The sequence below is a fragment of the Mytilus trossulus genome, chromosome 7, assembly GCF_036588685.1.
Source record: "Mytilus trossulus isolate FHL-02 chromosome 7, PNRI_Mtr1.1.1.hap1, whole genome shotgun sequence".
NCBI lineage: Eukaryota > Metazoa > Mollusca > Bivalvia > Mytilida > Mytilidae > Mytilus > Mytilus trossulus.
Genome location: NC_086379.1, coordinates 17,257,093 through 17,271,339, shown reverse-complemented (window position 1 = coordinate 17,271,339; position 14,247 = coordinate 17,257,093). Strand labels below are relative to the sequence as shown.

The window sequence follows — 14,247 nt, the reverse complement described above, 5'->3', positions numbered from 1 at the left end:
ATTTAGTGAACAATCTAATGTCATGATTAAATATAAATTTCAAGCTTTTATAAATTGTAACTGTTTTTTGACATTTGACAGTTAAGATTTATAAACAGAAAAAGTTTAAACCAGGTAAAGTGTGAGATGAGAGCTTACATGTATACATTGTATTAATACGATTGGCTGTTTTTAATGTTGGATCATGGGAAATCTATATCATAAGATATGTATTAAAAAGTTTCTTCATCAAGAAATTGCTTATGGGATATAGGAATTAAACTTGCTTTTGAAAGAATATCTGAAAGAGATGTGTGTGTTAAAGCAATTAAACAATGCAAAGAATATGAGAGTTTTTATGTAAAACCTGATTTTTAAAGAGGTTAATTTGTATGTAAAAAAAACTAAAACTTTTATATATTTATCTGTTAGCTTTATTTTGTGACCTTTACCTCATATTTTAAAATTTGTGGGATCAATGGAGTGTGCTATTATTACTAACTCTATTGGAAAAAGAATGCTGGTGAATAGGAAAAAAAACAAGAATTTACTCATTTGGATAAATGGCTTTATGCAAAGCATTGGAAATAACATTGAAAATTTAAAGTTCTACTTGCTCTGTTTACCCAATAATGAGTGTTAGCAAAGCCAATGTGGAAGATAAAGCTACTAATAGCTGTAATTTCTATGTGAAAATTGGACGAAGGATTATAAAATATGGAAATTTCCAACCATCAATTCATGATTTGGCAATTGCATATGTCATTAATATCGACACAAGAGGCCTATAGCTAGGGGAGTCAATACAATCAATATTTGCAACTATAAAATCAAATTGATGGTGGCAACTCTTCAAATATAATGATTTTATTTCTATTCTAATGCAACACTTTTAAAGTGTTCAAACTTTATCATTTAAAATATCTTGCAACTGTCGTCTGCTCAACATTATTGCTGATGTCTTTGATCATTAACCATGGATCGAACTGATGGCAGACGTCATCCAATCAAAATAAAGTGATGTTACATGTCATATTGCATTATTATAAGAATAATTTATAATCAAGGTACTATTTATGTTTGAATGTTACCAAATATATTTTTACAGAATTTCCAAATAGTTTAAATCAGAGGTCCCATAATGGTAAGAAATGCATGTTAGCTGCATGACAGAAGTGAACATTGAATGATCTGAATGAGTTAACTTACATAAATAATTGTTTTTATACGGGTAGTTTATCAATCGATAATTTTGATAGAACACTTTCTGCAATTTGTAGAATAAATTGCTTTAGTTAATATGAGTTTTAATTCACTGAAAAAAAAACATGCCTATAGCATGTCTAGTATGCATCATGGTTTGTTTTATAAGTATATGTATAAATTTTATTTTCAGAAAACAGTGATGATATACATGTATTAAAACCAGTTTGCAATTTCAAATACTTGATAGTACAACATTTGACTTGACTTGACCTACATATCATGCTTGAGTGATTTTGACCAAAGCTGTGTTTAGGTTCTTTTTGTTGAATCAATAATACTATATAAGTGATATTGTTAACACAAGAAAATAGCTATGATGTAATAATTGCATGCCTTGGTATTTATTTTGTTATTACGGTAGCTAAAATGTAAATGATTTTTTAAAGAAGACTTAAACATACTTGTATTACTCTAATACCCTGTTCAATATTTCAGTTTTACATAGAAATTTTGACATGAATTTGAAAAATTCAGGGTTAAATCTAAAAAGAGAATTCACCAGATAATTTATTTCTATTTCCACAGAGTTCTTCTATTTAGCTGTGCATAGGTGAAGTTTTTAAATGAAAAACAGTCTGTTTAAATTTTCCTTTACGCATACTTCCAATTTCCTACAGAAATATAAATGTAGGCTTTTAAATAAATCTGAAAGAATTTCATATTCTGTTCCCATATTGGAAATTTGGAATGTGCCTTAAGTGTCATTATTGAAGACAAAACAATCTTTTAATATATGCATTGCCTTCTTTAGCATGTTAAGCTAAATTTTTCTTTTATTTATTAAAAAAGACTAATTATAAATACTTGGAATATAAGTTGGTGTAACTTGTACCCAAATGTAACATAAATATCATGTTATTTTACACTTATTTAAAGATATACAATTTTGTATCATACTCAATCAATGGAAAAGTAAATTAACATCAAATTTAATGAATCTTTGTATAGAAAACCCCCAATTAATTTTAGCTAATGAATATATTTTCAGCTTTTCTAAGAGATGTAGAAGAAGAGGACAGAGATGTTGTATTGGAGTACTGGCAATCAGAACATCACAGGTTTGAGTACGGAGAACATTACGATGTTATGTTACAGTTAGATCCTCTGTCTTATCATCAGATGCCGCTAGCTGTACCGGGTAGTTTTCTACAAAAATGTAAGTCTCATACATTTGTTTATTCTTGATTATCTAGATTCTCTGCAATTTTTGGTAGCTATAATGGGCCCATATTGAATGAAACACCACAAAAAAGTAGTAGTCAAGTATTTATAAAGAAACCATCTTTTTACATTTATTTACCTTGTACTGTTCCTTTTCAAACTGATTGATTTACTCAATGGGATTTGAAAATAGATTGTTCAAAGTACACTACTTATTTGAATCATTTATATATTGAGTGGTACGTACAGTATCTTTCAAAATATCACAGTTCCATCTTTTGTTGTTTGTTATATTTATTATAAAGTTTAACTTCTCTTATTGTTTAATTTTTCTGTATTGTGGTTTTCAGATGAGAAAGAATTTGAAGGTCTTCCCTGGAGAAAGCTGGAAAAACATGAAATCGATGTTTCAACTGTTTACGTGAGTGTGCATTAAATTTTGTGAATGTTTGAAAAAAAATATTATTGGGAAAAGTGAATTTGTTCTTTAACTGACTATTGATTAGCAATTAAAGTTAAGAGATAATTAACTTTGATTAGTTGTTATCAATTTTCTAGCAATTAATTTCAAAGTTCTTTGAAATATCAATAGAAAAATCCAATGCAGGAACAATATAAATAGGAATTAATTACTTTAAATTGAAAGAAAGTACAATGAATCATTGTTTTGAAAAACGATTCTTAAAGAAATTGCTGATGAATAAATCAGATGTAAATACTGGATTCAGTAATGATATGTTTTTATAATTGGAAAATCAGCTGTAGCAATAAAGAGAGTTTTACAAATGTAATTATAGTGTGAGGAAAGGGACAAATCAGTTAACCTATAAAGAGTTAAGATTTATCAAAAGTGAATTTTATGAGTGTTTGCATGTGTACAAAAACTTTAATCAAAACACATTTTGATTTAAGTAGAAATCTTTTTCTACAAAAGTAATAGGGCACAGATTTTAAAAATCTATGGTTTTGTGCTGATGGCTTTATTGTGATTGTTGTTAAGCGATAAATACTAATTTATAAACATGATAAAGGTTTAAAAAGTTTGATGTAATATTGGAAAATAGCTCCAAGTTTTATGGTCGAAATATTCACATGGCAATTGGACTGTCTTGTCGGATGAAATAATACCTGTCTGTTTTTGATGAATCAATAACATCTATAAACTTACCATTAAGCCTTTAAATTTAGACACTTTGTATAATTTTATTGGTATGATTGGTATTTATAATACAGAAAGGAGATTTGGATAAGCTGGCCAAGAGAGTATACAGAATGTATGACAAAGTGTACCAGGCTACAATGTTATCTGTCAAACCAACCAAGGTAGAAAATGAGAGGACCAGGTCCCAGTCACTCATCTTTCAAAACAGAGAAAGTAAGTGCAAACTTAATTTTAAACAAATGGGTTTTTTTTAACTTTAGACACATTAGGAAAAGGAATTGTGTGTAATATGTGAATGAGACAGCAATCCAACAACACACTGAAACAAAACAGTTATCCAAGTTGTTTTTAACAAAAGGCAATTTTCTTTACCTTAATTTATGCTTTTAGCATGTTTTTTAAAAAAACCTGATAAATCAGAAATTTTGGCACAACATCATTTGAAAATTCATTTTCTGTAATAGCTTCACAAACTGAAACTTCATGAAGAAACTGTTTGTCTTTCTGCTTTATCATTTTGACTTAATCTTTCATTGTCTTTCCTTTTTGTTTGCTTTTCAGTGATGAGCAAAGAAAGTACAATGGTGGGTTCAACAAGGGTAAGTGTTTTGTGTTTTAAATGCATGAGAAGAATAAAAAGTGGTTGATGCACAAAAATACTTTAACAAAAATATCTGCATATTGCTATGCTTGAATTTGACAAGTGATAGAAGGTTCAGCCAATGAACTAGAGAGTCAAATGCACTGTGAGAGTAGGATTGAAGCAACTTGTTACTTATTTACATTAGAATATGTTCACATTTATACAATATTATACTGTGGTTTCATTATTATTCTTTGGATACCAATTTTCGTGGGTTTCGTGGGTACAGGTGAACCACGAATTCAAATGTTCAACGAATATCATATTTTCAATAGGCTTTGTATACAGAGATTGGCAAAACCACGAAATCAAATATCCTCGAATATGCAAGTTTTCAGCAATCCACGAAAATTGATACCCACGAAAAAAAATGAATTCACAGTATTATTTAAACAATTGATATTCCAAATTCAAAACTTTTAAAACAAGAATGTGTCCCCAGTACATGGATGCCCCATTAACACTATCATATTCTCTGTTCAGTGGACTGTGAAAATGGTGGAAAATCTCTAACTTGGCATTAAAATTAGAAAGATCATATCATAGGGAACATGTGCACTAAGTTCCAAGTTGATTGGACTTTAACTTTATCAAAAGCTTCCTCATCCAAAAACTTTAACTGGAAGCGGGATGGATGAACAGACGAACAAAGAAACGAACGAATGAACAAATGAATGAACGAATGAACGAATGAACAAACAAACAAACAATAAACAAACAAACGAATGAACTGGGTCAATTATTTTTTTCGCCACCTCTTTCGCCAAAACAATTTATTTTTCGCCACTTTATTATTTTTTTCGCCAAATAATATAACTATATTTTTCGTTTAAATTTAACATTTTTTTCTAACCACCTCCCCCTCCCCTTTCCCTTAAATAAGATGATTTGGCCCATTGTGTCTATGATTATGCTCTCAAATTTATTTTAGAGTTTACATGTTAATGAATAAACACTAAAAAATTACTTTAAAACAACAGATTTTTTTAATTTAAAAGGGAAAACCATTCATTGTATTTTAAACAACTTTTCTAAATGATTGGGCCACTATACTTTTAATAATAAAGAAGATATACATCCTGGAATATAACAAAATTAATGGACATGTTTTGATTATATAATACCAGTAAAATTCGTAGGGACAGTTTCTCTAAAAGAAAAATACTGATGTTTCCTTTTGTATTTAGAAGTTTTTTTTACAACAAAACAAAAGCTTTTATCACATGAAATTGATCCCTCGTTTCAATTGTAGTCATTACATTGAAGGGCTACTCTCATTCGAGCCAACCTTTTGGATAGATTTCTTCATAACGACAGGTTTTTTTTCTTGACCATCGTAAATGAAAAAGTTTAGACGTAAAACTAGGCTTGAAACACGTGTGTCACTCAAACGACTTTAAAAACGTCTTCCTAATCAATTACCGATATTTAAGTCAAAGGATAATTAAAGAATTTTCTCTTGCTTTTGGACATTTTTCGTCACAACAACAGCTTTCTTTTCTAAACTATCTTTAAAAGCGGAAGAGACGTCAAAAAATTGCTTCAAACACGTGCGTCGCAAAGTGGTTTGTGACATTTAACAGAAGCCATTTAACCATATCATTTTGTCAAACAATTCAATCAACACCTTTATTAATATAGTCCTTTGTTGTCGATAGTTATACAATGCAATCAGCTGATTATTGATTTTCTGTCCAAACCTTAATGAGGTCAAGGTGAATTCCGAGTATTGTCTGATCGGGTACAGTCCGAGAAACTCGAAAAAAGTAAATAAACAAGATGGAGGAAAATAAATCGTTCTATATATTTCTTTCGCCAAATTCTTTCGCAAATGACGAATTTTTATCGCCACAATTATTATTTTTTCGCAAATTGCGAAAATGGCGACCGCCAGCGGAAACCCTGGAACACACAGACCAGAAAACATAATGCCCATAAAAGGATTATAGATATTAAATATTTGCATATTTTAAATGTCTTATTTGCATCTCCAAGCATGCTGTGAGCTGGAACATTTAAACTTTTATATGGTCCGGCACAATTACAGGTAAGAGTTGTATTTAAAAGTTTTCATCAAATAATATGTCAATATGGCAGTTGGCTAACCACACATATATATTGACAAAACATTTTCTTTATTTTAGATGCAGACAGCTGCCACTAGTTGTTTACCAAGTGAGATATCCAGAATGATGTCTGTTCAACCAGCCATACCTATTAAAATGCCAAAGAGATTACTGAATAATAGAAAATCTCCTCCCATAGTGTATTATCCTAAACCAATACCACCACCAGATGTTTTACCTTTAACTAGAACGGTAAGAGTCTTGCTTGGTCAAATGAATTTAAAGTCAAAAATTTGTTTCCTAGAATCAAAATTTCATAAGTAAAACAATTTGATTTTCATAAACGTTGACTAGGTTTAAGAAAAAATTAAAAGGTGGTCTTTAGGCACTTTCAATTTAGCATCGCAATGCATTAAATTTCTTAAGAAACTGATTTCTAGACATGTTACCTTCAATAATCTGTGTCCGAGTGTATCTAAAATTGATCTTTTTGAAAGGCCTTCATCAAATATATATAAATCAAAGTTCTGAAAATTTTTACTTCCTTAGACAAGAGGAAAGGAGTACCCTAGATTGGTAGAGTCCTTCACAGATCCTGATCCTGTTAGACGTAAACCTGCTGTTCGTGTCTGTGACCAGGGTAAACTTGCACAGGAAACCAGATTAACACTGTATAAAGAGAAAGTCAAAGGTAGAAGGAAGGGACCCAGTACAACAGAGAAGAAATTCAGACTAATGTTACAACAGGAACAGAGTACTGTTAGCACACCTAAATCTGACAGGTATTACTTTTACAAATCATGACTTAGATGGAGAGTTGTCTCATTGGCACTCATACCACATCTTCTTATATCTACTGTGGAATCAAACTTATTTTTACAATGACTTATTTTTGTGGATCAGTTTTAAGATTTCAATTTATTAGAAATACTAACATTGAATTCAAATGACAAAGATTTTAGTCTTTGTTTTATCTGTTTCAATTATTGTTGAATCTTTATTAATCAAGAATTGAAGTTGATTTACACTTCTATCCTTATATACCGATTCATAGCATATATCCATTCGCAAATGGAGTTAGTTACCTTGATGAGAAAACTTAATTACAGATATCATAGTTATCAAAATATTTTATTTCTATAAAATAATAATAATTTAAAAAAAAAAAAAAAGCTGCTCTCTAGCTATTAACTAAATATGGTACAAATTTTTGAATTAAGCAATAAATAACACAATAAAATAAGTAATCTGAACAAATGAAATGTTTTCATACTTGGACTATTTTTCAGAAAATGGTTAGTCCAGAATGGTTAGTTTGATTTTTCATGCTATCTGTAATAAAAAAAAATTATTGACTGTTTTATTTCAAGTGTATAAGTTAATTACATTATTTTTTCCAGAGCCAGGTCAAGACCATTAGTAGTGAGAATGGATACTAAGATGTCTCAAGGTTAGTGAATACTGATGGAAGGGGAGATAACTTATAAACTGATGGAAGGGGAGATAACTTATAACAATTAATGAAGAATGAATTATCCCCCTGTTGGGAAAGTGAAATGAAACAGAAACACACACAGAAACTGTAATGTAGAAGTCTATCTTTTTAAAAACTTTGAATTAATGTTCAATGTAGTATTGAATATTTTCAATCATTTTTAATATGAAAAATGAAAAAAATAATCTTGAAATGTAAACCTAAGCATAGTGTGATAATTCCATGATATACCGGTAATCACAATTTCATATGATAATTTCTTAATAATAAAACTTAAAAAAGAAGGATTTTTGAATGTAAAAACTTGAATTGTTTTTAGAGGAGGAAAACCAAGATATTGTTGATGACGATAGTAGCCAAGGTAAACTAGGCTGGTGATAGCTGTTTTGTTTTAGATCTATGTATATAGTGTTTGAATATAGTTTTGTTTCTTATTTGGCTGGGTTTATTATATTATGTACATGTGCTTTTCACAGAATTATGTCGACTTTTTTAATTGTAGAACATTCTATTCATTAATACAAATTTTCATTTGCAGATTCATTAATTTAGTTTGCTTACTTTAGAAGTTTGTTGATAACATATGTCAGCACCTTTTCAATCCTACTTTCATTTTTGCTAAAATATCTGCTATTCCTAAATGTATCACTCATTTGGGTGTTTAGAGCTTTCTGTACAATGAGAACTACTAACCATTGTTGAAATCTATATCAGTGGGAGCTATTTTGCACTGTTGGATTGCTGTCTTAACAGATTTTTACTTTATTTCTTTTTTATTTGTATACGATTGTATTCCGTTTATTGCTTGAATCATTAACTAAATAACAACAACAAAATCTTGGCTAGACTATATAAGCTTAAGAAATTAAGAAATTAGTTATTGACTACTAACTTGTTTTTCAGTCGTTAGCTTCTATGTTGTGTTTTGTATAGTGTTGGTTGTTTTTTTGTTTTGTTTTTGACTTGGTGTTTTCAGTGTTACATTGATTAGCGATGTATGAGTTTGCATATCTATTTCATAACTTCTGCCTCTTTTTAAACTGTTCCTTATTTTAGAAGATTTTAAATTTAATTATTATACAGTGTGATTGAATTTTGTTTATTACTTTTCATAGCTTTAACTATTCATATTGAATTGGTTAGTGATTATGGGATTATTGAAAATGAATCCACCTAGAATTTGCAATTAAACTAGTGCATGTCATGCTGCTGCTGCACTGATGAAACAATTATAGGGATATCTTAAATTCTAAAATTTTGCTCTTGCTTAGAATTTGCTGATTATAAATGACTGCAAATGATTCATTGATTTAACTTAATTGCCATAATTTAAATGCTTAATGCTTTTCTATTTTTTGTAAGAATTACTGATGTTTAAAGTTGTACACATTACAGGTCCAGAAATAGAAACTGATATGATTTCGAAAAATTCCTTAGTAAGGAAAAAAAAACATTTTTTTGGGGGGGGTGGGGGGGGGGGAGATCTTGTTATCTGAATTTATATGTTACTGAAGATTTTTATTTATATTTACAGCAAGCAGTTGGAATAAACTGAAGCCTAAGAGCCAGGAGTATGCTGGTTTGAAATGGGAAAGAGTAAAGGTAAACATATAACAAATGAATGAGTCAAATGAACCATCACCTTTGAGGTACAATCTGACAGAATTATCAGGATAGAGACTGAAGTCTGCTAAGGATATGCAAACTTCATAAATTCAAACTATAGAAAGACATCATCATCCTGGATACAAGTAATTGTGATTGACAAGTTTAACCACTTAGTGTGGCATCTTCAAGACAATATGAACAATTGTAATTACATATTGGATCAGCATTGCATAGTTGAGAAATAACTCTTTCTCCTGGTGATTTGACATTGTCTTTACTTGAGTTCCTTCTCAAGCTTTAGTATTAGCACCTTATTATTAAAACAAAAATCTTGATAAAAATGAAATGATCGCATGCTATAGAAACTTGCTAACATAGCTATGATTTTAGTAATAATAATGTCATTATTTTTCAGACTATCGTTCACAATAATCTGACTTCTAAAAGAATAGATGAAAGAGTTGATGCTACAAAGGTAAGGATCTTATAGCTGTATAGGTTCAATCACTAAAATAGTTCGGCTATGCTATGTCCATATAGAAATAAGGTGATGTGGTATGATTGCCTATGAGAGAGACAACAATCTACAAAAGTGCAAATGACATGCATGTAAACAATTAATGATCACCATACAGCTTTATTGTCATCTCTGATAGACCCTGACAAGACAAAATGTGAAACTGTCTTTTTTGTGATGTTATTAACCAACATGTGATCATAAACTGTCAAAATAAATTTAGAATCTTAAAAAAAAAAATATTTAAAAAGATTTCAAAAAGTGTATTTTAAGTGTTCAAGACAGCTCTATAATATGACCAAACAGAAGGAATTAAGACTTACTAAAAAAATGTTTTTGTTTTTAAATTGTCTTCAACTAAAGAATCGTTCAATAAAAAAGTGAAAATAACATAGATTTAAAAATGTTTGAAGCCCTTTTCTGGATTAACAATTATCAGGAAGATTCAATGCTTTGAAAGTGACGAATGAAACACATGAAGAGGTATATTACCAAGAGGAATACAAAATATTTGCCAAATGCATATTTTAAGGTCAATTTTGTCAAAGTATTTGAATAGCTTTCTTAAATTATTTGCTGATAGAGCTTAGCTTTCATCATTCAATCAATATTATGTAGATTTGTCTTGTTTATATTTACAGCATCTAGGTTTACTGAGATGTGGAGATGCTACTGTGATATATGCTTTGAAAGAAAGAATGAAATTAGATGAAGAACAGAGAGTTAGATATGAAGCTGCCAAATCTCTTATTCTTGTCGGTAGGTTTATCAATTGGTTCTACATATTGGAAGGATCAACTGGTTTGAACTTTTATGCCCCCACCGTAGCAAAGGGACATAAAGTTTTCCCTTGTCCGTCTGTATGTTCATACGTATGTCTCAAAGTTGGTTTCTGTTCAGTAACTTAAGTTTGCCTGTACCGAATGTTAAAAGATTTATGCACAATGCTTATTATCACATAATACAGATCAAGTTTGAATGCACTGTGGAAAAAAATTGCTGAAATTTTAGTTTCTGTTCTCTAACTTTAGTTTGCCTTAATCAAATGTTATGAAACTCATATATAATGTTAATAATCAAGTTTGAACTTTGGTGGCATCACTTTAACTGTTCTAGAATTTTGCCCTTTTATATCTATTTTTCAAAACACATATTGCAATAAAGACAAATATCTATACTATAACTCAAACATTGAATAGCCCAGTGGAATATCCTATAAATATCAGTTTAGACCAGATGATAATAAATTTAATATAGACTGCAAATGACCTACCAGCAACACAAAATTCCTTACAGAACAAAAAGATACTAACATATATATTTTTTATTCTTCAGGATGGTGGGAAGAGGAAGTAATACAAGTCATTCTGAAATACCTGGTGATAGGTAACACTGAGGTCAGACTAGACTTAATCAGTACCATGATTGATGGTAAAAATGTACAGTATGTTAATAAGGTAAATAGGTTAGAGGTCATAGGTCATAGAACATAACACAAGGGTCAGACTAGACTTAATCAGTACTATGATAGATGGTAAAAATGTCCAGTATGTTAATAAGGTAAATATAAATAGATTATAGGTCATAGGTCAAAGAACATAACACAGAGGTCCAACTAGACTTAATCAGTACTATGATAGATGGTAAAAATGTACAGTATGTTAATAAGGTAAATAGGTTAGAGGTCATAGGTCATAGAATACAACACAGAGGTCAGACTGGACTTAATCAGTACTATGATTGATGGTAAAAATGTACAGTATGTTAATAAGGTAAATATAGATAGGTTATAGGTCATAGGTCAAAGAACATAACACAGAGGTCAAACTAGACTTAATCAGTACTATGATAGATGGTAAAAATGTACAGTATGTTAATAAGGTAAATATAAATAGATTATAGGTCATAGGTCAAAGAACATAACACAGAGGTCCAACTAGACTTAATCAGTACCATGATTGATGGTAAAAATGTCCAGTATGTTAATAAGGTAAATAGGTTAGAGGTCATAGGTCATAGAATACAACACAGAGGTCAGACTGGACTTAATCAGTACTATGATTGATGGTAAAAATGTACAGTATGTTAATAAGGTAAATATAGATAGGTTATAGGTCATAGGTCAAAGAACATAACACAGAGGTCAAACTAGACTTAATCAGTACTATGATAGATGGTAAAAATGTACAGTATGTTAATAAGGTAAATATAGATAGGTAATAGGTCATAGGTCATAGGTCAAGGAATACAACACAGAGGTCAGACTAGACTTAATCAGTACTATGATTGATGGTAAAAATGTACAGTATGTTAATAAGGTAAATATAGATAGGTTAGAGGTCATAGGTCATAGAATATAACACAGAGGTCAGACTAGACTTAATCAGTACTATGATAGATGGTAAAAATGTCCAGTATGTTAATAAGGTAAATAGGTTAGAGGTCATAGGTCATAGAACATAACACAGAGGTCAGACTAGACTTAATCAGTACCATGATTGATGATAAAAATGTCCAGTATGTTAATAAGGTAAATAGGTTAGAGGTCATAGGTCATAGAACATAACACAGAGATCAGAACAGACTTAATCAGTACTATGATTGATGATAAAAATGTACAGTATGTTAATTAGGTAAATATAAATAGGTTGTAGGTCATAGGTAAAAAAACCACAACACAGAATCAGAAAAGTTCACCTGTCAAAGAACACAACACAAACATCAGGTAGAGCCAAAAATTGTCTAAATATAACAGGCCCGTAGCCAGGAATTTCCAAGAAGGGGTTCGTTGGACTCACAAACTCGACTTTAACAGTCACAATTCAAACAGAACATTGACTTTAACAGTGCTTATTTGTTTTCAAGGGGGGGTTGGACAAACCCCCCGAACCCCCCTGGCTACGGGTATGTATACCTTCTCCTTTCGTTGTTGTTTTATTTTAAACAAATGTGATAAATTTTGATTGTGGAGTAAGTTTATCTTTATTGTGTTGTCATATTTTTCTATATGTACCGTAAAGAGCATGCTTTAAGTAAATTAAATTTTATTGTAGTCAATCAATACATTCCCAGAGCTTGTAAAAGTGCTGAGTCATTTCTGCTGTAATCCCGACCCAGACGATCAGATCTCATTCGAAGCCTCTGTTTTATTGGGAAGACTCTGTGTGTCAGATGAAAATGCCAGATTTAAACTGAAACAGTCATTAGAGTTCAGTAATGATACACATGTCAAAGCAAAGGTTTGTAGGTTATGATATAGTAAATACTTAGGCCATAAAGAATATAAATACTATTCATATTATCACTTATTTGATAAAGATATTAGCAATTTTTCATATGGCATAGCAATAAATTGGCGAAGTACTATTTTGACAAGAGCAAGATAACTTCCCTTCAAGGCAATGTAACATGTTTTATCACATATTTTGAACTGATATGTACGTTTTTGCATGGCCAATAATAGCCGGAAGTCAAGGTTGGTTATCAGCCCTCGGGCCGATATCGATATCAGCCCTCGAAATCCATATCGAGCCCCCGAGTTTAACTTCTAGTAACCTGTCATTCAAAAACTATTTCTCTTGCTTGAAAATATGTGATAAATAGATTATAACATGTTATTTTCCATATGGTCCGTGGTATCAGCCCTCTGGCTTGATATGGGAGTCTAGGGCTGATACCAGGGCCATATGGAAAATGCCATGTAATAATCTATAAATATCTTTCACTGAAGAACTGTTCACCTTGTTTTTTATGCCCCACCTACGATAGTAGAGCGGCATTATGTTTTCTGGTCTGTGGGTCCATTAGTCCGTCCGTTCGTTTGTCTGTTCGTTCGTTCGTTCATCCGTTCGTTCGTCCGTCTGTCCCGCTTCAGGTTTTTGGTCAAGGTAGTTTTTGATGAAGTTGAAGTCCAATCAACTTCAAACTTAGTATACATGTGCCCTATGATATGATCTTTTTAATTTTAATGCCAAATTAGAGTTTTGACCCCAATTTTACGGTTCACTGAACATAGAAAATGATAGTGCAAATTTGAGGTTAAAGTTTTTGGTCAAGGTAGTTTTTGATAAAGTAGAAGTCCAATCAACTTGAAACTTAGTATACACGTTCCCTTTGATAAGATCATTCTAATTTTAATGCCAAATTAGAGAATTTATTCCAATTTCACGGTCCACTAAACATAGAAAATGATAGTGCGAGTGGGGCATCAGTGTACTGTGTACACATTCTTGTTTATCCATGTCAAAGTTGTGGGATGATTGCCAATGAGATGACTCTCCAATAGAGACCAAATCACATAGAAGTTAGCAACTGTAGGTCACGGTATGGTTATAAACAAAGAGCTAAACC

General features: G+C 30.9%; 1 protein-coding gene across 7 annotated transcripts in view; it reads left to right on the top strand.

The window, feature by feature from the left end:
* Positions 1-14,247, top strand: part of LOC134724732 (uncharacterized) — a 30,266-nt gene that overhangs the window by 11,239 nt on the left and 4,780 nt on the right. For 2 of the 7 annotated variants that reach the window (XM_063587930.1, XM_063587927.1), the window contains exons 7-19: positions 2,234-2,401; positions 2,757-2,827; positions 3,640-3,781; positions 4,130-4,167; positions 6,356-6,529; positions 6,827-7,059; positions 7,678-7,727; positions 8,092-8,133; positions 9,307-9,374; positions 9,796-9,855; positions 10,539-10,656; positions 11,233-11,354; positions 12,951-13,136. In XM_063587930.1, coding sequence (XP_063444000.1) covers positions 2,234-2,401; positions 2,757-2,827; positions 3,640-3,781; positions 4,130-4,167; positions 6,356-6,529; positions 6,827-7,059; positions 7,678-7,727; positions 8,092-8,133; positions 9,307-9,374; positions 9,796-9,855; positions 10,539-10,656; positions 11,233-11,354; positions 12,951-13,136 — 1,472 coding nt within the window. Of the gene's footprint in view, positions 1-2,233; positions 2,402-2,756; positions 2,828-3,639; positions 3,782-4,129; positions 4,168-6,355; positions 6,530-6,826; positions 7,060-7,677; positions 7,728-8,091; positions 8,134-9,306; positions 9,375-9,795; positions 9,856-10,538; positions 10,657-11,232; positions 11,355-11,609; positions 11,670-11,930; positions 11,991-12,155; positions 12,216-12,367; positions 12,428-12,950; positions 13,137-14,247 lie in introns of all 7 variants that reach the window. The other 5 variants (XM_063587928.1, XM_063587932.1, XM_063587929.1 and 2 more) reach the window with 5 other exon arrangements.